The sequence below is a fragment of the Triturus cristatus genome, chromosome 5_2, assembly GCF_964204655.1.
Source record: "Triturus cristatus chromosome 5_2, aTriCri1.1, whole genome shotgun sequence".
In the NCBI taxonomy this organism is placed as follows: Eukaryota; Metazoa; Chordata; class Amphibia; order Caudata; family Salamandridae; genus Triturus; species Triturus cristatus.
The window spans coordinates 143,386,277-143,410,778 of NC_140588.1; the positions used below are offsets into that span (position 1 = coordinate 143,386,277).

Consider the following 24,502-nt stretch of genomic DNA (forward strand, 5'->3'; position numbering starts at 1 on the left):
CAACTACGGTCTAGACCTTTCCCAGCACAGAGTAACAAGATGCTAAAGCAGAGAGGGGGCGATAATGGCGTCTAGCTCAACAGTTAGCCTACACAAGCAAAGGACTATAATCCAGCCCACAAAATAATTGAAACAAGGCAAGGGGAGATACTCTCTAGGCAACACAAAACGTAAACTTTCTAGATGACTCTCCCCTGCTGCAGTAAGTGTGGGTGCAGCCAATACAGGGTCCTGGGGGAGACTACTGCAAGCAAAAAGTAACTAATTTGACCAATGCAAGGTCCAGGGTCTTGGCAAAAGCAGATAACCAGCGTCAATTGTCCTAAAAAATATCATAGGATAAGGCAGCAGACCGTACCAACTTGCTTGTTAAATGAATAGTTCATGCTCAAACCTTGACCGGGGCCAGTGAATAGAAAAAAATCAAAAGGACCTGCGCAGGGCTGCCGACGGCCAAACGTAAGGGGGGTGGCCCTGCCCTGCCTCTTCCTAGCAGTGATGGGCAAGGATGGGACTACCCGCGGCCCGGGCGCGGCCCGCGCTCGTCCCAAGTTGCGGAAGTGCGTTGGTGCTTTTGAGCGCTTCTGGCAGCCCCTCCTCCTGGGCAGACAATGAGGGCTTCTGGGGCTTGAAGTCCCCTGCACACTGGTGGCGGTGATTGTGACGTTCCAGATTTATATACATCAGCTGGAACTCCATCTGGCCTCGGGGCCCTTCCACCAGCGCTGGCCTGTAAGGCTAGCATGACTTCTTCCAGGGAGATTTCGCGCTTGGTTACCCCCAAGTCGACTTCCAGCCCAGCTGAGTCCTCGATATTCTTTCTAAAAATGTTAGAGAAATTAGCATTTTTAAAGCAAACATCGAGGTTAACTTATCAGTAGTGTTTTTTGGGAATGATGGCTTATCTACTTCGAACTTATCGCAGATTCATTGTGGGTTGCTGTTATACTTGGTGTTGCTCGCCCGGAGAGAAATATGCATGAAGTGGAAAGATTCCCAACCTCCGAAGAGAGAAGAATGGCTTAAAGCCTCATTTGCTATGGCCCGCCTAGACAGGATGGAACCGGGGATAGCTCCATAAACATCTGTAAACCCCCCTATGAGCTGGGGCCGAGACTTGAGATTAATATAATCTCTGTTGGCTTTCCTCTTGGTCCTATGATTACACCAAGCCTCCATAAAAAGTGGCCGGTCGGGTCGACCTAAGCAAGTGCAGTAAGTCGTAGGGTGCCCAGTTGGAGAAAGACGGCTTTTTAAGATCTGCAGAAGCCTATTGCTGAGATGAGGACAAAAAAAAAAGAGAGAAATGAGCTACCCAACTGTCACAAGGGACATTACAGCTAAACACCAAATTTTCTTCATTTTTTAAAAAGGGCGCATTCACTGTGTCCCAAAACAGCTTAGTGTTCTTAGTATCTGCCACAAGGGCAAGATTACCCCGTGCTTTATTCTGTAATGTTTTTTTCCTTGCCACCAGAGCCTGATTATATTGAAGACGCAATGTTTTAATGACCGAGGTGTCCGGCGGGGAGATTCAGGGCTTGTTTAAGAACTCGAAGTTGTTTGGTACAGGCAGGATCAATCAATCAGGGTAATTGTAAGAGCGCTACTCACCTGCGAGGGTCTCAAGGCACTGGCGGGGGGGGTCAGCAGTTCTATTCAGCTGAACTGCCAGATCTTCAGAGCCTTCTTGAAGTTGTTCAGGGAGGGGGCGTGCCTGATGTCGGTCGAGAGTTTGTTCCAGGTCTTTGCCGTGGTGTAGGTGAAGGATCTTCCACCTGCTCTGGCTCTGTGGATGCATGGGGTTTCGGCGAGGAAGAGGTTGGTGGATCGTAGGTTTCTTTTGGGTACGTGGAGGTTGATTCTGTCGTTTAGGTATTGGGGTCCAGTGTTGTGTAGGCATTTGTAGGTGTGGGTGAGTATCTTGAAAGTGACTCTCTTCTTGATGGGGAGCCAGTGGAGCTTCCGTAGGTGTTGGCTGATGTGCTGGTGTCGCGGAATGCAGAGGACGAGTCTGGCAGCCGCGTTCTGTATCTTCGGGAGCCTGCGGAGTAGAGACTTGTTTATGCTGGCATGGAGGGCGTTTCCGTAGTCCAGCCTGCAGGTAATGAGTGTGTGGGTGACTGTCTTCCTTGCCTTGGGAGGGTAGCCACTTGAAGGTATTACTGAGGATGCGGAGGGTGTTGAAGCCGCTGGAAGCTACGGCGTTGACCTGTCTGTTCATGGCGAGGGAGACGTTGAGTACGATGCCCAGGTTTCTGGCGTGGTCCATGGGAGTCGGGGGCTGCCGAGGGCGGTGGGCCACCAGGTGTTGTTCCATGCCGATGGGGCGGTTCCAAGGACGAGGATTTCTGTCTTCTCTGAGTTGAGCTTCAGACAGCTGTTGCTCATCCAGGCTGCGACGTCCTGCATTCCTTTCTGGAAGATGAGTCTGGTGGTGGTGGGGTCGTTGGTGAGGGAGAGGATGAGCTGGGTGTCGTCGGCGTAGGACACTATGCTGGGGCCATGCTGTCAGATGATGGCGGCGAGGGGAGCCATGTAGATGTTGAAGAGGGTAGGGCTGAGCGATGATCCCTGTAGGACTCTGCAGTTGATTTCCGTGGGGTTAGAGAAGAAGGGTTGGTGCCTGATCCTTTGGCTTCTGCCGGTGAAAAAGACCTATCACTGTCTGCACCAGGCTCAATTGTGGCTATACATACAGTTGAGCAAGCAAATTGGGCATGCAGTGTTCAGGGCCAGGAGAGAACAAGCAATGAACATATGGGCAGCCAATCATTGGATACTCCGGGAGGGACAGCAGCTGTGTTATTACACCAACAGTTACCCCGAGATATTAATCCCCAATTCTCTCCTGCACGTGCTAAGAAAGAGTCCATAGTAGTCCGTTTTGTTGCACCATTGGGTTCAGTGGGGGTTTTGATACCGCCAATCTTGTGCTTCGCCATTATCACTTTAAGAATTGGATGCCAGGAACACCACAGCAATAGCAGTGTCACTTACTTATTGGTTGTCTTGCACCAAGTTGCGCCTTGTTCTTCGTCTTGTGTTGCCTCAGTTGGCCGTTATGGGCCACCTCACGATCTGGATCTGCAATCTGGGGCAAGAGGGCCAGGAGAGTAGGCCCAGCCTGGCCTCTTCCAGCTTCTTACGGGCACAGACGGGCCCACTCTTGGCCCAGGCGCGTCCCGTGCTGCAGGAGCCCGACTGCCTTTTTAAAGCGCCTCCTGGCGCGAGAAGGATGGCGGAGGCTCCCTCTGCCTCAGGGAATGGCTGGGACTTGCAGTCGGCCCCCAGCCAACTACAAACAATGACTCCCACGCTGTGGGAGCCCGACGGCCTTTTCAAAGCTCCTGCTTGTGAGAGAAATTTGGCGGCGGCTTTCTCTGCCTCAGGGAGTGGCTGGGACTTGCACTCGGCTCCCAGTCAACTACAAAGAACTGCTCCCGCGCTGCGGGAACCTGATGACCTTTTCAAATTGCCTCCTGGCGCGAGAAGGATGTCAGCGGCTTCCTCTGCCACAGGGAGTGACCAAGACTTGCAGTCCGCCCCAGTCAACTACAAACAACGGCTCAGAAGGTCAGGCTGTGTGAGTGGTGACATGTTTCCTATTTGCAGTATGAGTCCTCATCAAGGAGTCTCTTTGCGGTCACCTGCGTATGGACCCTTTATTGAGGTCTGAAGTGACACTCTGACATGCCTTGCTGTACATCACTGCCCAGTAATGTAACTCACAAACAGCATTTAAAACAACCGATGCTGTATCGTTCCATCAAGTGTGGCACATTGGAATGGCGGGCCCATCAGCTTTAATATGTGGTGAGCTTGCCTGCGGCTCTGCAAAGCTCTTCACTTTACCCAAGTTTTATTTTATTTGTAATATTTGAGTGGTATGGGAGAATAGCCACATAGGAACGACTGGTTTGGCCCTGTTCAGAGTCATCTTTGTTGAAGAATTCTGTTGCATTAGGATTGGGCATCAGCTCACTTGCTAAAGCTGCTCTAGACAGTGTGCCCATTCTTTGGGAATAGCGCACGTATTCAGTAAGCGCACCTGCAGCCTCTTATCTGTTCTGCATCCTTCTGCTTTGCATGTACCAGCACAGGTGTACTTACTACTTCATGGTGCTAGCCTCACTTGCTCCAGGTCTGCCCCTTTTGTATCATTGGCATACAGGCAGATTACAGTGGGACCTATTTATATTCTCTGCTAGAGCTATTTATTGTTTGTCTCCTATTTAAATGTTGGCGATGTACTCAGGCGCAAAAACAAATGTGCAACTTTGTCGTACAGCTCCTTCATGTTTGATAGAGCCGTACGGCAAAGTGACAAATCATTGGCAAGAAAAGCCTTGAAGTTGTTTCCTGGTAATGGTTGGAATGTCAGCCAGCCTGATGGTTATTTCAGAATTTGGCAATCGTGGCTTCTGCCAGTGCGGCAGAGTAATTTATTCCATCACCCGAAAGAGGATGACCCAACCGCCAAATATTAAATTGGGCCCAGAATTTCAAATCAAAACACATCTTTGTAGAGAGGAGGACAGGATGTTTGGGCACTACTGTGTTTTTCAGCTAAATTAGGAGCAAAACTTGCCCGAACACTTGCTCCACCCAGAGCTCCATTAGGCAATCTTGCAGGGAGGCTAGGCAGTGCAATATATACTTTCTATTACCACCACCATCATTCTCACCATTACCATAAATAACAACCATTACCTCCTCATAAGTCTTCCTCGCCACCAGAGTTACAAAGTGATCTTCAGCTCCACACCAGAACCCTCCAAAGCAAAGTCAGCATCCCATGCCTCCCATCCCTACCCAACATGTCCGACCACCGTCACCCTTGACCCAATATAAGGGGAGAGTCGGCCCACCCTACTTCCTGTTTTTTTTGTTCTGCGCTGGACTCTCCAAGTGCGCATGTCAAGTAAGTCGAGGTCCTGCTCTAACAGGACCCACGACGCTGAGGAGGAGGCCCTACCCAAGAGGTTTATTTCCTGGGGTATCCCCTCTCCTCCCACACCTTGTACTTTATGGCTCTGCTTCAGCAAGCCTTGGGGTATGGGGGCTCTGTGGCTGTAGCGGCCCTTCACGAGAGAACTCTGGTGGCTGGCAGGCTCCGGGCAACGGTTCAGCCCAGCACTACGGGCTTACCTTTTGTTGCACTCGTGTCTCAGCTCCTGCTGAGACGTGAGCATGCGGCGGCTTGTTCTGCCCTCAGCGGCCCCTGAACTGCGGACTTGCCTTGTTGTGCTCACGTCTCGGCTCATGCTGGGACACAAGCATGCAGCAGCAGCTTGTTCTGCCCTCAACGGCCCCTGAACTGCGGGCTTACCTTGTTGTGCTTGCGTCTCGGCTCCTGCTGACACCCAAGCATGCAGGGTCAGTTCCCTCTGAGCTGCGTAGCAGACATGGCTCATGCCTCCTCGCAGACGGCGCCTACAGCAGAGGCCGACTGCTGATCCTCCTGCATGGGACGTGAGACGCTCGATCTCGCGTCTCTTATCCTAACGCTACAGTAGGGCGTCCGGAGGTCTTTACGTCCGCCAGTCTTCCTGCCTATCCTGTCTTCAGGGGGACGGCGCCTCACACGGCCGGCTTCCAACTTGATTGGGTTGCCTGGCAACCTGTGCTGCCGGCTGGTTTTCGGTCCTCCACACTTCTTCACGACATAGTGGAGTATATTTAGTGGACAGTGTATTCCTCGGTCAGAGTGCCTGGTAGCTCCTGAGTGTGTCTTTTTCCCTGCTGTTTTTCCTGTGGTGTGTCCTGGCTATGGAGCCTGGTGAGGATCCTCCGGTGGTGGCAGGGCCCAGCACTCACCCTACAGCTGATTCCCTGTATCTTCATACTTTACATTCCAGCAGCCTTTAAGGAGCGTGATGGCACCTCTTCCCCCAAACAACAGCGCCTGGAACCCCACCCCCTGCGTTGAGGGTGAGAGTGAGGAGGAGGATCTCGGGGAAGATATGTGCAGGGCCAAGAATTAAGGGAGGGCCTACAGTACATGGGCAACGTGGCCTTTTCTGTTCCTCCAGTAGAGGAGCTGGAGAAGGGCGTCTTCATGCAGTATCAGAGGAAGGAGCCCGAGTCCTTACCCTTGCATCCTTCAGTCAAAAGGGTGATCGACAATGAGTGGCAGGTAGTGGACAAGCAGGCTTTCCCATGTTACCTCTCTAAGCGCTACGTCATTCAGGATTCCGCCAAGAATTTTCCATCTTCCATGAAGGTTGATTCCCTGATGGCAGGACTGGCTTCTCAAGGGTCCATCATTGCGGAGGATGATTCTCCCTCGGATTCTGCCGATAAGAGAGTAGAGGCGGCAGTTAAGCGTTCCTATGCAGCCGCCAACTTCTCCATTAGGGCTTCCGCCTATTTGTCCTTTACTGTCCAGTCTCTGTTGAAAGACTTTCAATCTCTGGCCGAGCTGCTGGAACAGGGGGCTGATATACTGCCTACTCTAGCGGTCGTGGAGCAACAGACAAGGCTGTTATCTGATATCTCCTTCGATACCTTGGGAGTCGCAGCTGCGGCTGGGGGTGCGGCTATTCAAGCTCACTGTCAGGTGTGGCTGTGTCATTGGAAGGCAGACGCTGCCCAGAAGGCCCTTCTTATGAAGATCCCATTTTCAGGGACAAAGCTGTTTGGTTCTTCCCTGGAGGATATGGTGAAAAAATCCGCTGAGGACAGTAAGCTGTTGGCTCCTGTCTGTCCTTCCCGAGGCTGTTTCTTTGGTCTCAAGAGGGCTTTTGCTCTTACTTCTTCTAGGGGGGCATGCCCTTTCAAGGTCGGGGTTGCGGCACCCCATTTTCCAACAAATCTTGGTCTCAGCAGGCTGCATCTACCTCGTGTCCAAATCCTGACTATCCTTGGGTCCCGGCTGTCAGGGCTCCAGTTGGGGGGTGACTGTTGACTTTCGCCAAGGCCTGGGAGTGCTCACTGTCGGTTCAGTGGGCTCTGTGGATTGTGCCAGAGAGCTAGTCGATTGTTTTCGACTCCCTCCCTCCAGACACTTTCATTGTCACTTCCCTGCCTTCAGCCATGCAAACGAGGGAGGCACTGTTGGCAGGCATTCAAGATCTTCTCTAGAAAGGGGCCATTCGTCCAGTTCCGGGTTGTCAGAGGGGTCTTGGTTCCGGCTTGTCAGAGGGGTCTTGGAGTTCATTCCATCCTGTTTCTGGTGAGAAAGGTTTTCTGGGGTCTTCCTTCCAGTATTGGATTTGAAGAGGGTGAATTCTTTTGTCCCTCGTGTTAAATTTAAGATGCTCTCTTTGCAGGAAATCCTTCCTTTACTGGTTCAGGGGGAGGTGGTGGCTTCCTTGGATCTCCTGGATGCCTACCATCATGTGCCCGTCCACCCGTCATTTCAGCGTTTTCTCTGTATTTTTATGGAGGACAAGCACTTCCAATTCCAGAACTCCCCTTTGGTTTGTCTTCTGCCCCAAGGGATTTCACCAAGGTTTTGGCCCCCTTGGTCGGGATCCTCTATGGGGAAGTGATTCGGGTATTCCCGTACCTGGATGACTGGCTGATCTCTGCCTTTTCTTTTTCTAAGGGGACACTTCATGTCCAGAGGGTCTCCAAGGTCCTGGCACATCATGGGTTCCTGATCAACCACAAGAAATCCTATCTGGAGCCTACCCAGGACATTGTGTTCATCTGGGGGTCTCCTGGACATTGTCAAGGGGATGGTGTTCTTGCCTGAGGAACGGAGGGCAACCTTGTGGAGGGGTCTGGGTTGTTTCCTGGCCTTGGATTACTCTCTTGTCCATCAGTGGTTGAGAGTGCAGGGGTTGATGTCGGCCACTATCAATGTGCTTCCCTGGGCGCGCCTCCATTTGTACCCATTGGTGAGCCATCTGGGCCCCTTGTTACGATCTACTGGTGGTTGTGTCTCCACAGATTCGGTCCGATCTGGGTTGGTGGAGTCCAATCTCTCCAAGGGTCTTCCGTATCTGGTGCCCCCTTTCCGGGAGTCTACGACCGATGCCACCCTCTAGGGCTGGGGGCGACTTTGGATTCCCGGTCTGTGCAGGGTCGGTGGGATTGCCTGCAGGAAGTATGCTTGTCCAACTTCTGGGAAATTAAGGCATCCATCTGGCTTGTCTGGAGTTTGCCCCAGCCCTTAGGGGGCATCATATTCTATTTTGAACAGACAATGGGGTGGTGATGGGCTACCTCAATAATCAGGGGGTTGCAGGGTCCGCTCCCTTTGGCTCCTAGCACAGGCGATCCTGTCCTGGGCAGAGATGTCCGTGTTGTCACTCAGGGTGGTATATCTCCCGGGGAAGACGAACTGCGTGGCAGATCTCCTGAGCAGGGTCTTTCCTCACATGGCTTCCATCTCCCTGATGGTGGCTGTTTTCCGTCTGCTGCATGACCAGTTTGGGTGCCCAATGGACTTCTTCGCGAATGAGTACAATGCTCACCTGCCTCGCGAGGGCGTGGCAGCTGGATGCATTGTCGTTCCATTGGGAGAGCTCCCTGCTTTACGCCTTTCCTCCTATACCTTTGATTGCGCAAGTTCTTTGCAAGGTTCGCCAGGACACAGCGTTTGTTCTTTTGGTGGTACCCGGCTGGGTTCGCCGCCCTTGGTTTCCTCTTCTGAGGGAGATGGCCGTCCAAAAGTGTTGGGCGATCCCGATATTCCGTACCCATTGCAGGGCCCTCCATTTCCTGTGGGGGTGTTCCGTCGGCTTCATCTTGAGCCTGCTGTTTCGGGGTTGCTCCCTGGAGGTGGTGGAGTTGTTTCAGGGCTCCCACTGCCCGGCTACTCTTCTTTCTTATTCTCGCCATTGGGGGTCCTTTTCTCTGTGGTGTGTTTCAGAAGGATTGGACCTTGTGTCTGTGGATCCAATGAGGGTGGTCGATTTCCTTTCCGAAGGCTTAGCCTTGAGCCTGGCCTCTTCTACTCTGCGGGTTCGGTGGGTGACCTTGCGGGCTTTCCGCAGTCCTCTGTTGGATGGGTTGGATCCTTTGGTGGCTTGGCTGCTTCGTAGTTGCTGTTTGCAACGTCCTAGGGCTATTTGCCTTGCGCCATCCTGGAATCTTCCATTGGTGTAACGGGCCCTTCAGGAGGGTCCTTTTGAACCCCTGGGGTCAGTGGATGTCAGATTCCTCACCATGAAGGTGGTGTTTTTGGTGGCCATCATCTCTGCTGGTCGGATCGGGGAGCTGGGTTCCTTTCTGCGCTATCCTACATTCTTGCGGGTCCTGTCAGACTGTATTGTGTTGCGCCCGATCCTAAGTTTCTGCCCAAGATCCCCTTAGTTGTCAACCATTCCCGTGAGGTGTTGTTACCTAGTTTCCTTCCAGTCACTGGGTCTGGGGTGGATTCTGCTCTCTCGCTGTTGGATGTCCGGCGTGCTGTGTTGTATTTGGAGCGGACTGCATCTTTCTGCTGCTGTGACAACTTGTTTATCACTTTTGGTCCTGTCCAGTCTGGTCATAAAATGAGTAGGTGGATCAGGCTGGCTATCTTGCTGGCCTATGGTGCTCAGGGTTCTGAGGTGTCAGCCCGGGTGCAGGGTCAGTCTACTAGGGGTCTGTCTGTCTCCTGGGCCTTGTTCAAGGGGGTCGCAACCTGGTCCGCCCCTCACATGTTCATTGATCACCACCGGTTGGTGTTGGGTGGTCCTTCGACTGGGGGTTTTGCTGAGGCGGTTCTCTGGGCTGGTTCCTCCGGCTCTTAATGTTCCCGCCTTCTGTGCTCCTTCCTGGTTGTTTCCCAATTGTTTTATATTTTGGATTAAACCTGTTATTTTGCTTCCTTGAGTTGTCTGTGGTTTATTGTGAGTTTCCAGGAAGCCGCTGGGCTTGGGTAATTGCTCATTTTGTAACTCTGGTGGTGAGGAAGACTTACGAGGAGGCAATGCCTCAGTTACTTACCGTTAATCTTGATTACTTTGAGTATTGTCTTCCTTGCCACATGACTTCACATCCCTCCCTTCCTGTTTTTCTATCAGCTTTATTGGTTCTTGGGGCTTGGTAGTTCTACAGGAAGTGGGGTGGGCCGACTCTCCCCTTATACTGGGTCATGGGTGATGATGGTTGGTCATGTTGGGGAGGGTTGGGAGGCATGGTATTCTGACTTTGCTTTGGAGGGTTCTGGTGTGGAGCTGAAGCTCACTTTGTAACTCATATGGCGAGGAAGACAATACTCGGAGTAATGGAGATTACCGGTAAGTAACCGGGGCATTATCTCAGCTATTAACACCACTTCCATTACCACCATGGCTTTTACCACCTCTATCAACACCAGCACTGTTTCCATCATAATCACCACCATTACTAGTGCCACCTCATACCTAACACTAACATTACAACCTCTACCGCTGTCATAATTTCCGCTATCCCCACTACTAGAGCTAGAAATGGCTGCCATCATTACTACCACTGTGACCATTGTTTGTGTGTGTAAGAACATTGTGTGTTTGGCATTGTCGTGTGTGAACGTGTAAAAGAAAATGTGATGTGGGCATAATTTTGAGAAACATTGTGTGTCAGTAGTTTTACGAAAATCCCATGGGGCCTGTATGCTGGACCTCCTAATCCCCTGTCCCTCTTGTGAGAATAGTAGTTAAAAAAGGTCAGAAAACATGCTTTGCCAATTCGTGTTTGATAATGGTGTGTTGTAACTAGATCAATCTAAAAAATATTCAGGAAGCACCATCTTTTCAAAGAGCAGTACCTGCACGCTCATTAGGTACCTATGTCAGCCCACCTCATTAAAGTGATCATGAATTCTATGTCAGGACCGGAGGCTTCGGATTATGCCATTCTTTCCTTGCTTTATTTTAACAGTAGCCATTTTAAACTTCATAAACAGCACACATTTCCCAAACACCCTCGGGAACATGATGGTCAAAAGAAACAAACAAGGGACAACACATCCCCAAGTCCATCAACCAATCACGATGCTGTATGCCTGATATAGTCTCTCTTTCAGTCACTGCCCATCCTCTTTCTTTGCTGCTCGCAGCCCTCAGATGAGTGTTTTTCTTTACCTCATGTCATAGACTGCGTGTATAACAATTCATAACGCAATCACGGCTTCCAGGCACCGGCTCGTGGGTCCCGTTGAGGGGCCTACGCGACGCTGTGCATTTTACCTGCTGCGGGGTGCAGTCCGCGTCCGACCGCCAGGGGCCGCTGTAGGACGCATGACGCACGTTCTCTCGCCTCGTTGGCAGTGAGCGCAGAGTTGGACAGAGTCCGTTTGTCAGTTTCTGCTCACTCCACAGCCGTTGCCTGTGTCCCTCTGCCCTGGAGAGTTACGCCCTGGTTGGGTCCGTAGTGCTTTCAGCTGGCTATTGGCACTCAGGCTGAAACCTGAGTCGGTGTGTTTGTGTTGGGACACCCTTTGGGTGTATTACTGCCAGCAGCAGGTTAAAGCAAGACCTGCAGGGACACGATCCCAGGGTTGTTAGGCCTGTGAATACTAGTTAGCAGGTGGTGTCCCTGAAGGGTAGTTTGGCCCTCCGTGGTTATTAATTTAGGGCTCTGCCCTAGTCAATTGGCTGGTCCACCAGCACCTGGAATGCAGTCTCTCTGGCTGTGGAGGCACTATTGGCACTAGTAATCCCTTGTCAGCCAAATTTAACGTCTTCGGATTGAGAGCATGTCTAACCAGGCCGACATGCAGTGGGGAGGAGGATCCCCTGGCCCAACTGCCCTGGGACAATGAGTTTTATGACGCAGTAGATGCGTCTATCTACCGGGCAGTGGAGGAAGTAAAGGCTCCTATGGAGGAGCTTTTGTCCCAGAACCTTGAGCAATTGTGTGCTCGGTGGGCTCCAGTAGCACCCAATACCTCATCTACACCCCAAGGTGCAGCGCCTACTACCCCTTCTAGATGCCAGAATGCGCAGGGGACTGATCCCGTTCTGGCTAAACGTCCCAGAGTAGATGGGGTGGACCAGGACTCTTTTGCACGCTTGCGTGAGGCCTTCCTGGCTCAGAGCCAGCCTCTGGTCATGCCGGTAGAGAATACTCCTTCCCCGGCCCTCGCTGACCCAGTTAGCCCGTCCCAAGGGGATGACACCCAGGCCGACACAGATAAAGAGCCTGAAACCTCTAGAACGTAACGCCCAACATCAGGGACGGGTCCCTCAGAGCCGCAGGGAATAGGGGGTACTTCGGACATGTTAGCCCCCGAATTCCTCATGCATCCCAGGTCCTCGAATATACCCCTCCGTGAAAGTGGCAGGCTACGTGGCGGGCAGAATTCGAACTCTCATGGGCAAAGACACCCGTAGCCGGCTCTGGTCGGAGTGTCCCGGCCCCTCTTTGGATGGGACAGTCACGCATACCCCCGAGTTAGATCCTAGGATGGTGACATTTTTAGCAAAATTAATTAGAGATCCCAAGAAAGGGATAGACAGATCTTGGAGGGCGTGCCAAGCAAATTGTTGGATGCCTTAGGACCCCTAACCATGATCTTAGAGATGGCAGAAGACGCAAAAGCGTCCGGCACCCTTATCTCACCAGAGGCCCTCTCCGGATAGGCTCAGCGGGCCTCGGCAACGCGAATTGTGCGCTGTCAACAGAACGACAGACGTCCTTTCTTATAAAGGTTGATCCGAAACTTGGTGACTTCGCGGATTCCGAGGCAGGAGCGGTGGCCCAAGGGAGTCTCTTCGGGGAACCCTTTATCAAAGAGATGGGCAAGTTCGTGAGCACGTTCACATCGCTCGACAAAGCCCAGTCTTCTATTAAAAAAGTATTTTCCTCCCGGGTTTTCCGTGGGGCCTGTCGAGGCAGGGGCTGCTCGTCCAGCCAGGCACCCCAGTACACCAGGGGGCGAGGCACCAGTCTAGGGTAGTACCAAAACCAGCAGAGGTACAACAATATCTACCCCTGCCGCGGACGCCGTTCCAGAGGTCGGGACAGCTCCTCTACCGCCGGTAAGTGTTTCTTCCGAGTCTGTAGTGCGTGTGGGCGGCTGTCTGGCCGGTTTTGTGAGACAGTGGGAAACAGTCACGTCCGATGCTGTGTTACAAACCATCCAGGGGTTTCAAATAGAGTTTTGCGGCAATCCCAAACAGTTGGTTCCACCCCGGCCTCTCCAATTCTCCCGCCATGAAGCGGCCTTGATAGACGCGGAAGTGCTCGCGCTGTTAGACAAAGGGGCCATTTGTCGCACCGTTTGGCATCTGCAGGGTTTCCTAAGCAATATGTTTTTGGTGGAAAAGACGGATGGGGGCCAGCGCCCAGTGTTGAACCTCCAAGAATTCAACGGGTGGCTAGTATATCGCCACTTCAAAATGGAGGGAAGTCATCTCCTCAGAGATGTGTTGCGTCCAGCGAATTGGATGGTCCATCTCGATTTAAAAGATGCCTTTTTGGCCATTCCTATTTTTCTGCCGCACAGATTTTTTTTTCAGTTTCTCTGGCGAGATCAGGTGTACCAATTTACATCTCTTCCTTTCGGGCTCTCCTCCACTCCGTGGTGCTTCATGAAGGTCCTCCGACCGGTCGTGGAATACCTCCGAGCACGAGGAACTCGTCTTATTGTGTACCTGGACGACATGCTTCTGTTGGCTCAGGACCCGTGTTTGCTTCAAACCCAGTTACAACAAGTGGTCGATCTCTTGGAAGGCCTCGGGTTTGTAATAAACGTCAAGAAGTCGTTATTGGTCCCGTCTCAAAAAGTCACGTTCTTAGGGTTTGTGGTAAACTCGGTCGACGCGACCCTCAGCCTTCCGGCGCGGAAGTTGAGCAAAATCCGACACGAGTTGCGACACACTCTGGCCAAGCAGAGGGTTCCCCTTCAACAGATCGCCCATGTGGTGGGGCTTCTGTCCGCTTCCATCCACGCGAGTTTTCCAGGTCCGCTCCACTACAGGGCCTTACAGCGCCTCAAGACTCGGCATTTGCGGAAAGGGTGTCCCTACTCCCATCTGGTTTTCCTGTCGGACGAGGCACGGGAGGAGATTATTTGGTGGCTCTCCCACATGGAAGCCTGGAATAGGAGGGTGATTTTCTGTTCAGCTCCAGATTTGGTCATCGAGTCAGACACCAGCAGGTTCGGTTGGGGGGGCCAGGTGTGGAGATTTCTCCACAGGAGGGTCTTGGTCTCCTCAGGAGCAAACACTGCACATCAACTGTCTGGAGCTCTTGGCAAGCTCTTTTGCAGTGAAATGCTGGACCAAGGAGCAAATCCAGTTGTGTTTTCTGTTGAAGAGAGACAATATATCAGCGGTACGGTATATCAGTCACCTAGGGGGCACCCGCTTGAAGGTGCTGTCGGATCTAGCGATAACCCTCTGGCAATTTTGCCTGGACCATCACATTTCGTTACAGGCAGAGTACCTCCCAGGTCGGGAGAATCAGGTGGCAGACTGGCAGTTGTGCCATTTCACGGATTCAAGCCTCTGGAAGTTGCATCCGGACATTATTTCTCTAGTACAGGAACATTGGGCTCCTTTTTCAGTGGATCTTTTTGCCTCAAGGCTGGACCACCAGGTTCCCAGGTTTTTCAGTTGGCGACCAGACCCGTTAGCGGTAGCCAAGGATGTATTCCTACAGGATTGGACGCAGGAACAGGACTATGCATTTCTCCCGTTCGCGATGATCATTTGGGTATTGGCCCAGATCAGGAGACAAAAAGCGAACGTGGTTCTCATCTCTCCAATTTAGAGATCGCAAGTGTGGTTTCCAGTTCTGCTGGAACTTTCTTGGAATTTTCCAATCCGACTCCCCCACTTTCCAGAGCTACTTCTCAACCCGGATCGGATCCCTCATCAGATGGTGCTCAGTGGAGCCCTCCAGCTCATGGTGTGGAGGATTACAGGAGTAGATGGTCTCTCCCTGGCCTTTCGGGCTTCGCTGAGGGCCTTTTCTCCAAGGCCTGGGCAGACAGCACAGTCAAACACTATACATCTGCCTGGCAACGATGGTGTCGTTAGTGTATGCAACGGGGTTGTGATCCCGTGGGCGCAGATTTAGTTCACTTGCTGAATTTTCTGGCGGTATGGCCCAACAGGGTTTGGCATATCGTTAGGTAAATACCTTTCAATCTGCTATTTCGGAGGGGCATGTGCCAATTCAAGGTAATCTGGTGGGGGAACCTACTTTTGCATGACGTCTCTTGTGGGGACTCCGCTTGTCGTTACCCCCAGAACCTCATTATTCTGAGTTATGGGATGTGAATAGGGTGCTTAATCTGTTTTTGTCATGGCAACCTAACAACTTTTTGCCACGAAAAGAGTTGACGGCATAGTTGGCGATGCTTCTTTGTCTAATCTCCTGCAGGAGAGTGTCCGATGTACGAGCCCTGGACATTACGGGCAGGGTTTTTTCTCCTTCGGGGTTGTCTTTTACGATCAGGCGTCGGACGAAGTGTCATACTAGAATAATTTAATACCCAACATTCCCTGACGTCCCTAAGCTGTGTGTGGTTCGCTGCTTGAAGGCATACGAGGAAATGTCTTTGCAGTTGAGGCCTCCAGGAGATCGGCAACTTTTGATTGCTCTCAGAGAACCACACAAAGCGATTTCCACTCTGACAATCGCACAATGGGTGCGATGGGTCATGCAAGAGGCAGGCATTAGTCTGCGGCAATTTGGGGCCCATTCAGCTAGGGGAGCAATGGCCTCTAAGGCTTTCGCACTGGGGCAAGGTTGGAGGATATCATGAACGCAGCGGACTGGTCCTCTGATTCGACCTTTAAAAGGTTTTATTTCAAGCCTATAATTGATATGGCGCATTTGGTGGTAAGTAAGCTTTAAAATAGCATAATCCAAAGCCTCTGGTCCTGTCATAGAATGAAAAATGTCCTACCTATCATAACGGAAGGTTTCAATTCTATTAAGGATAGGATTATCCCACCCTTGGACGTTGTCTGCATCGCCCGCCCATTAAGGAGTAAGTACAATTTTAAGCTAATTTTTATGGTGCAAAATGTTGCTCAATGGTTCAAGTTAACGTTTGATTGTGCTCCATTGGTTCTTGTATATCTCAGACTGCAAATGTCTTCCAATGTTGGGTGTTTTGGGTCGGTTGTGCCTTTGGTGTTTATATATAGGTATTGAGTTGTTTTACCCGTTGGTCTTCTAGTCCTGATATTGTCCTTTTCATTCCAGTAGGTGACCCTGGGAAATAGGAATGTTGACTGGAGAAGATGGGCATGACTCACGCATCAAAAGAGGATGGGCAGTGACTCGAAGAGAGACTATATCAGGCATACAGCGTCGTGATTGGTTGATGGACTTGGGGATGTGTTGTCCCTTGTTTGTTTCTTTTAACCATCATGTTCCCGAGGGTGTTTGGGAAATGTGGTCTGTTTATGAAGTTTAAAATGGCTGCTGTTAAAATAAAGGAAGGAAACAATAGCATAATCCTCGCCTCCGAGTCCTTAATAGAATTGAAACTTTCAGTTACGATAGCTAGGAAATTTTTCATTGTATCCTCTGACCTACGCCTTCTGTTAAGCGCTCTGCTGCTTTCTAGCCAGGTATGCACTATAAACCTTAAATACACTCACTTGCGTACACACACCAAGGCAGTGGCGTAGCTAGGGTGGGGCGGTGGGGGCGGTCCGCCCCAGGCGGCACTATTTTGGGGGAGGACAAAGGCATTCAGATAAGGCTCGGCTTACTTTCGTGGACGTTCGGGGACGGGCAGAGAAGGAATAGGACTCGGGCAATGTCCTCTTCTTTTTTGTGCTGGCAGCTGTCCCCCCACTCTCTTCCTATTATTCCCTCTCTTTCTGTCTTGCTCCTCACTTACTGAAAACCGTGATTTGAAGAAACGGTTCACAACCTCTCTTTCCTTCTTTCATTTAGTTGCTTCCCTCCTGAAATGGATCCAAAAAAGAAAAACACTCTTGCGAGAAATGCCCTTTTTCTGACATTTTTCTATTCCAAAGTGCAGTGGTATGGAGAGAAATAGAAGGTTTTAAATATGAAAAATAAATACATAACTAAATAAAGCAAGACCGAGTGGTTGCTAAGTGGCCAGGTTGGTTTTATTTACATCCAAATACATCAGCATAACTTTACAGAATTTGCCAGTGAAGTGCTACTTTTGTTTTCTCGTCTTTCTTTGAACAGCATTGTTGTTCCCAGGTGGGAAAGTGTACCATTCCTGGAGGTACTGCAATACCTGGTTGATGGGTGGATTGGAAAACAAAATGTGTACCATGGCTCTGTCTTTATGGATGTGGTCTTTTTAAACCATACTGCTTACGTTTTGTAAGGATATAAGCAATGGACATTGAATTGGTTCCCTTCAGGGCCCTCTAGTCATGTCCTTAACTTTTCAGGTAAAACCACTCGCTGATTTCTGAATAGTGAGTGAGAGATCGTTAAGGTAACCATGTTATTTCTGCTTACATTTCACATGCTTTACTTAATCTTGCATTCCCTATGAGTGGTTGCTTTAACTTTTTTTTTTAGGCAGCATATTACTCTTATAAAATGCATAATTTGAATTGAGCCACATCCAAGTGTTTATAGCGGGCACAATTAGGTTATAGCTGAAGGCAGTGCGAGTTTCTCTCAGTGGGGAAGTATGGTGTTCAGTGGGGGAGAGGATGTGGCACTACGGCCAGAGCTGTCGAATTTGGAACTGGGGAACCGGGTTCAGCCTTCATGACCAGTCCACCAGACCGCTCTACTGAGTGAGCACATTCCCATGCTAGACCTTAGAAGGCCCCACTAGACCTTAGAAGGCTTGATGTCTTAGCACAAGCAGGTGTACCCTAGTGGTGTCAATTGTGGGTTAACCTTGAAGGCCTGTCCACCACAATCCATACTGAAGTTCATCTCCTGTCTTGCGGGCAGGCCTACGAAGCAGCACACCCTAGAGCAACAGTGATTTAGTCTCTGTGACTCTGTTACTGAGATCACATGAACCTTCAGCAGGTTAGGGCGATGTGAACGGTGTGACCGCACTGGGTACCTATTTTGGGTGGGTGCGTAGTGTTTGCAAGTATATTATGGTTTAAAAATAACTTGCTGCCTCCTTCCTGGCCTCCAGCAATTTTCAGAAACAATAAAAATGTCATGATAACTGCGGTGATTAATGTTCTTCCTAGAGAGAGATCGGAGTTTTGTCTAGTGGAAGGGTTGACTCCTGGAAAGGTTGCACCGAGGGTTAATGTGCCTGCTGCAAAGAACATGTACCATGCAGATCACAAAGTGCACTGCTTTAATGGGGGGACCATGATGAATGGTCATTTAATGTCAGCTGTAGATGATGGATCCCTGAACAGTGTCATGTATGTGCATGTTTGCATTGTGCTGAGGGGATTACCAGGTAATTATTCATGCAGCTCTCTGATGGATGTCACATGCAGTTTTTCTGAGTCCCCAGATAGATCATGCAGTCTGTGTGTTTTCTTTTGTACTGCCAGTCACCGGTGTATTCAACTGTGCAACCTTGGACCGTGTCATGTATGTGCATGTAACTTGCATGATCGAGGTAACTATTAGCGGCGATACTACGTGTTTCTCAGACCTCTTTCAAGTGCTCGCCGTCCTTTTTCCCCAGCAACCCCCCCTCCCCAGGGGCGGCAATCTGAGGGATAGCCCCAGGCGCCACAAGCTCTAGCTACGCCTCTGAACCAAGGAAAGCACGCTTTTACTGTAGGAAATGCAGGATATGTTGGAAAATGCACAGACAACCTCATGTGTTTTTTTAGATTGGGCATAACTTCCACCAGGAGAGTTTTTCATTCTGTTGGTTCAAACTGAAACACTCTTAAAACAATCAGAAAATCAGCAGTTGAAATGTTAAACCAGAAAACGTTTTGGAGGTTTCCTGTTTGTTTACCAATGTGCTTGTTTCAGAACAAAGAGAATTAAAATGTGAAACGAGAAAACGTTTTGGATGTTTCCTTTTTGTTTACTAATGTACTTGTTTCAGAACAAAATGAATTAAAATCTTAAACTAGAAAAAATGATAAAAAATAGAATAGAAACCCAGAATATTGAATGAACTCTCCAGACCCTCTTTTATATTTTACAACATAAGGACTAACACTTGCAACTGTTTTGCTGACAGTGCTATTGTTTTTGCTCAAATGCTGAACGGTATAATAACCAATTGTTTTATTTAATCATGTAATTTCTGTCGCCTCTCTTCAGGAAAGACATATGTCGGATTGAAAGTTGTCAAGGCTCTCCTTGCTAATGCAGGCTTATGGAATCCCACAGGACATAGGCCAATTCTGGTGGTGTGCTTCACAAACCACGCCCTGGACCAGTTTCTGGAAGGTAGTGTCGGTTTTGTTACTTGTATTTTAATATTTATTTCACTGCTAGAATTGGTTTGTTTTTAAACAATTGTATTGATTTTCTCATAAAACACATGATAAACAGGGGTCCGGTTGTCATCTGCAGAGAAGGGACATATTGTTTTTTTAAAACATTTTTTTACTGGCATTTATCATTTGCAACGGTTTAATAATTACATCTGCAGTAACACATAAGTTGCCCGGTTACCGACCGGGCTCAGAAGTAGCAAGCGCATGACCTCTTGCAGTAAGCATCATACATCACTCCCACCGCATTAAAGGGTTCAATCACTATAAACACAATATCACCTTGTCAATCAGTCAAACCTTGCTTGTTTGAAGGATATCTAAGGTGTGTACGAACGTGATACATCGTCAGATCCCTGTGTATCCGCATCATTAAGAGGTGTTAGCCTCACTAGATAAGAATATTTGAGGGGAAGCCTACAATGAAATTCACAACCGTGTAAACTGAAAACTAGAGCAGGTTGCGCAAGTGTGTGATAGCCTATGGGTATTTTTCGGGCGGGGGTCCCTGTGGCCAGTTTGCTCTTCCTGTGTTCGATTGTGGCCCCTAAATACCAATGAGGGTGCCAGGGGTCTGGAGAGTGAGCAGATCGCAATACCCAAAGTCATTCCTCGGCTGCATTGGACTTCTTAAATGCGGTCCGACTCGTTTTACACAGCATCGAGTCCTGGTTCACACAGATGTCAGTTACCATACTTGTGTCTGTGTCCCCTCTGCTCCCCATACATGAGAAGAGACATATTGTTAACCGGCAATGTATCTTGCATTGCATGTCTTGTCAACAGTATACATAAGGCAATCTATACTCGGGATAAAATCAGAGAAGTCCAGAAACCTTGCTTCAGAATGGCTATTTGAATTACATGGATTTAAGGTCCTATGTAAACCTTAAATCCATACTGCGAGATCTGTTGCACCCATAATTGATCACTTTTTGGGGAAGCCTCTTATTCGTAGACTGCTTTTTCAATTATGAAGCACCAATCCATGTTGGAACACCAAAGTCCAGCCATCTGTACTTTTTGATATCCTCAGAGTCTTCCAATATCCATGCGAGCAATCATTAGCACCCAAGCTACACACAATTCTAAAATAGTTGTGTGGGGGTAAGGTCTCCCAGTATCCCCAAGAGCATAAGTTTCACATCTAGGGGGACAAGGAATGAGTGACTTTCTCCAGATAATTTCATACTTCACACCAAAAAGAAGCAATCTTCTTGCATGACCAAAGTATGTAGTAAAATGTGCCTCCGTGTGTGCGTTTACTAAGACGTAAGTCAATGTCTGCCCTACTAGATATCTTTAATTACAGTCATATGTAGTCAATTATTAGGCGAACGTTATATTGTACAAGCTTGAATCCAAATGTAATGTCCACTTCTCTCAGGCAGCCTAAGGCTTCCTTCCATTCTAGTCTTCTGTAGGGCCTAGATCCAGCTTCATGTTACTGCTAAAATTGGATCTTGGACATTTAAATACAGTTTAACTTAGTTAACTTAGTTTAAATTATTTCCATATCCAGAAGGTAATATACAAATCTCACCCTCTCCAATTCGGAATAAAATTGAGAACATCCATGTTCTGGTGGTGCATGTTAAATATATATTGTCTTTTGTATCACTTTGTTTTTCCACTAAAAGCAACATAAGTTCATTAGGTGTTAATGAGGAGAAATAATGAATGCCCCTAGTTGAGATGGGCATCTCTGCAAAGTAGTTATGAAGAGAGATTGAAAACTTTTGTTGTTTGATTGTGAATATGTGTCAGAAAATGCCTGCTCCTTCATTTCTGTTATTTTTGATAATTCACTCCAGTGTTTTTTTTTTGTTTCAAATCTGTTTATTGAAATTATGACATTCAAAGAAAATCAACCAGGTAGAAAATAAACATTCTTAGAAGGGCACATAGAGTCGCATTCAAGATGCAGTATCAACAGCACAGTACAACAACAATAGCCTGCAAGGCACAGCCATTACCATACTTCGTAAATCCAATAATGCTAATGAAAGAGCCGCTGAGCTGGAGGTAGGAGCAATATGAAGCGGTCTCCGGCAAGACTATTTTGAAGTCCCGCCCCTGTAATGTAGAGGTCAAATGGAGTGCCCAGTTTTACTAGGGTTATTTGAAAAGCCGTTCTTATCACCTAGAGTATGGAGTGAGCGTCCGACTATGTGTGTATGGTCTGATGTAGAAGCACTGTGTTTGACCCGTGTGCCTTAGTCGAAGCCTGGTATTAACGGGTGCATACTAACAACTTTAGTTAAACTAGGGGGAAAATCAAAGTTTCAGTGGAGAAGAGAAGGAGGAAAGGGGAGATGCGTTGTATAAGCCTAAATGTGAGGGGGGGGTGCGAGGTCTCATCAGGGAGAGGGGGAGAGCGCCTCTTCTGCTAGGGCAGTGACCCTGGGGACTCCAGCTGTAGGCCCCTAAAGTAGGGTTCAATAGAATTCTCAAATAGTTGTAGAGCTCGCAATCGAGGGGGAACCAGCCTGGAGTGTTCGGTCCTAAAAAAAATAGTGTATTAGAGCCTGCCAGTTGCGGGTGAACTAGGCATCTGTGTGGTTGATATGGGCAGTAAGTAGTGCAAGGGCTAGAGTGTGCCATAGACGGGGACACCATGGGGGCAGATTTATAACGGACTTGCGCCACTTTTACGCCGCCGTTGCGTCACTTATGTGACGCAGCAACGGTGTAAACCCTGCGCCATGTTGCGCCCCATTTACAACGTGACGCATCTAGGGAGATGCGTCACGTTGTAAAGCCTGCGCCACATGTGGGCGTACCTGCACGGGGGGGGCGTTCCGGCGCAGGAACGCCTCCGAAAAGTGGTTGAGTGAAATCTACAATATTTCACTCAGTCACTTTTCCGGCCATTCTGCGTCAAAACCCTGCGCCTGCTTGAAGCAGGCGTAAGCATTGACGCAGCATTGTAACGATAGGGCACCCCCGAGCCTTGCTGGAGCTGCGTCGCGCTTGCGACGCAACTCCAGCAATGCGCCAACCTTCCGCCATCAGATGCGTCACGCATCTGTTTATCCTTGCGCCACGATGCGCTGCATTGTAAATGCGGCGCATCTATTGTGGTGCAAGGGTAAACTTTCGTGACGCATCTTCCCTGGCTCATCCATGCTGATTTGCAGGGATGCGCCAGGGAACATAAATCTGACCCAATGTGACTATCGGGGGAGGTTGCGACTTCTTCCAGAATAGAGCTATTATCTGCTGGGCAACTCCCAACATTTGTAAAATCAGGCGTCAATCTGTATGTGTCATAGCAGCCAGTTTCGGGGGTCTAATGCTTAATAGCGTCACAGCTGGAGAGGAGGGGATGGGGAACCCCACAACGGTCTTAATGTGGCTAAGGATTTCCTTCCAGAAGATCGTGAGGCCCGGACAGGACCACCGTATGTGTAGTAGATCACCTGTAGCACCCTGAAATCTCCAACATGTCAGGGGAAAATTTGGTAGCATTCAGTTTAAGCGGGCTGGGGTATAGTACCATCGTGTCATGAGTTTATATGCTGACTTGCGTTGCGGGATGCTGTAATATACCTTCAGGATGTCTCGCCACAACTGATCCCAGTCCTCCGGGAGTATGTGTGGGGTGTAGGTTGTTGTGCATGTTGCAAGACAGTATAAGTATGAGATATCAGACCCTTCGAGCCCCCATAGCTGCGAACTAAAGCTTCAAAGGCAGTACGTTTTCTGGTTGCACCTTGGATATATTCCTGTGGTAGCAGCCAGTGTCGAATTTGATAATATTGCATCCGAGCCCCCTCTTTGAAACGAAAAGCTGTTTTGGATTGTTTAAAAGTGAGGAGTTTACTGCCCTAGAACAGATCTTTTATTACTCGACATTCGCCCTCCGACCATTCACTAAATGCCAGAGGTTGCAGCGCAGGAGGGAGCAGGGGATTACGGAGTAAAGGCGTATTCGGAAAAGAAAACGTAGTCAACACTCAAGAGACCGCCAGCCTATCCCATATCTCTAGGGCGGTTTTAGTGGGGGTAGCTATGTACGCTCTACGGGGGCGTGCCCCTCAAGGGAGCCAAGCCACGTCCCACAGAGATCTGCATGAAACCACACGATCCATGTGGAACCTAAAGCTTATCGCTCTCTCGAACAACCCACTCCGATATGAATAGTAGGGGACAGGCCCAGTAATACTCTAAAAGGTTAGGGCATGCCAGTCCTCCTCGATCCTGTTAGAAAAGCGTGGACGGGATTTACCCATAAAAAATCAGTAACGTCTTGCTGTAGAGACAGGAGGTCCATTTGCGATATAGGGGTGGGGAGGGATTGAAATAGATATAGTATCTTTGGGAGAAGCGCCATTTTTATTGTGTTGATACGTCCTAACCATGCAAGAGGAAGGTCTCTCCATCTGTGCAGTTCCTCCCGAATGGCACTTCTATATCTAGGCAAGTTTCCTGGAGTCCAGGTTGAAAGCAAGGGAGTCAAGTCTAAACCTAAGTATCTTATTGATTTATTAGACCAATTCAGCGGTATAAGATTTTGCAATTTTAAGACCTCTGTAGCCGGGAGTGTGAGACTATGGGCAGGTGATTTAGTGAGATTAATTCGGAAACCTTATGCTCCCCCAAAGGAGTGCAAAAACGTGGCTAACGCAGGAAGAGAAGTAGACGGGGAAAAGAGAGAGAAGAAGGTTGTCTGCGAAGAGAGACCTTTTATGGTCGGACCCCCTTCCCCCATAGGAATGCCCTGAATTGCGGGATTGTGTGAAATAGCCATGGCCAGAGGTTCCACTACCAGTGCAAATAACAAGAGGGGACAATGGGCACCCCTGACGAGTGCCTCGATAAATCGGGATGTGGCAGAAAGCCGCCCGTTAAGGCAAATGCATGTCATGGGATGGGTTTAAGAGGTCATCAACCTAGAAATCATCACAGGGCCCAGGCCTATTTTCCGCAGAGCCGCCCTTAGAAAACCCCAATCCACCCGATCGAAGGCCTTTTCTGCATCAAGATACACCAAGCACGCAGGTATGTTCCAAACTGTGCTTTTTCGATGAGGTGGGCAATCCTGCGGATGTTATCTGCCCCTTGACGCTGATGTATAAACCCCACCTGATCTGGATCAATGAGGTCCGGAAGGTGAAGTTCTCTTCCAGGGGATCCTCATCAATAGTCATAAGCATTAGAATAATCCCGCCCATGCGCGGGATCCCGGAAACACTATATTATATGTGCCCCACATATATATCCATATATATATC

General features: G+C 49.3%; 1 protein-coding gene across 1 annotated transcript in view; it reads left to right on the forward strand.

The window, feature by feature from the left end:
• The window catches only part of LOC146822729 (NFX1-type zinc finger-containing protein 1-like), an 892,774-nt gene that overhangs the window by 239,171 nt on the left and 629,101 nt on the right, over positions 1-24,502 (forward strand). The window contains exon 4 of the mRNA XM_085606285.1: positions 19,090-19,218. Within this exon, the coding sequence (XP_085462411.1) occupies positions 19,090-19,218 (129 nt within the window). The remainder of the gene's footprint in view (positions 1-19,089; positions 19,219-24,502) is intronic.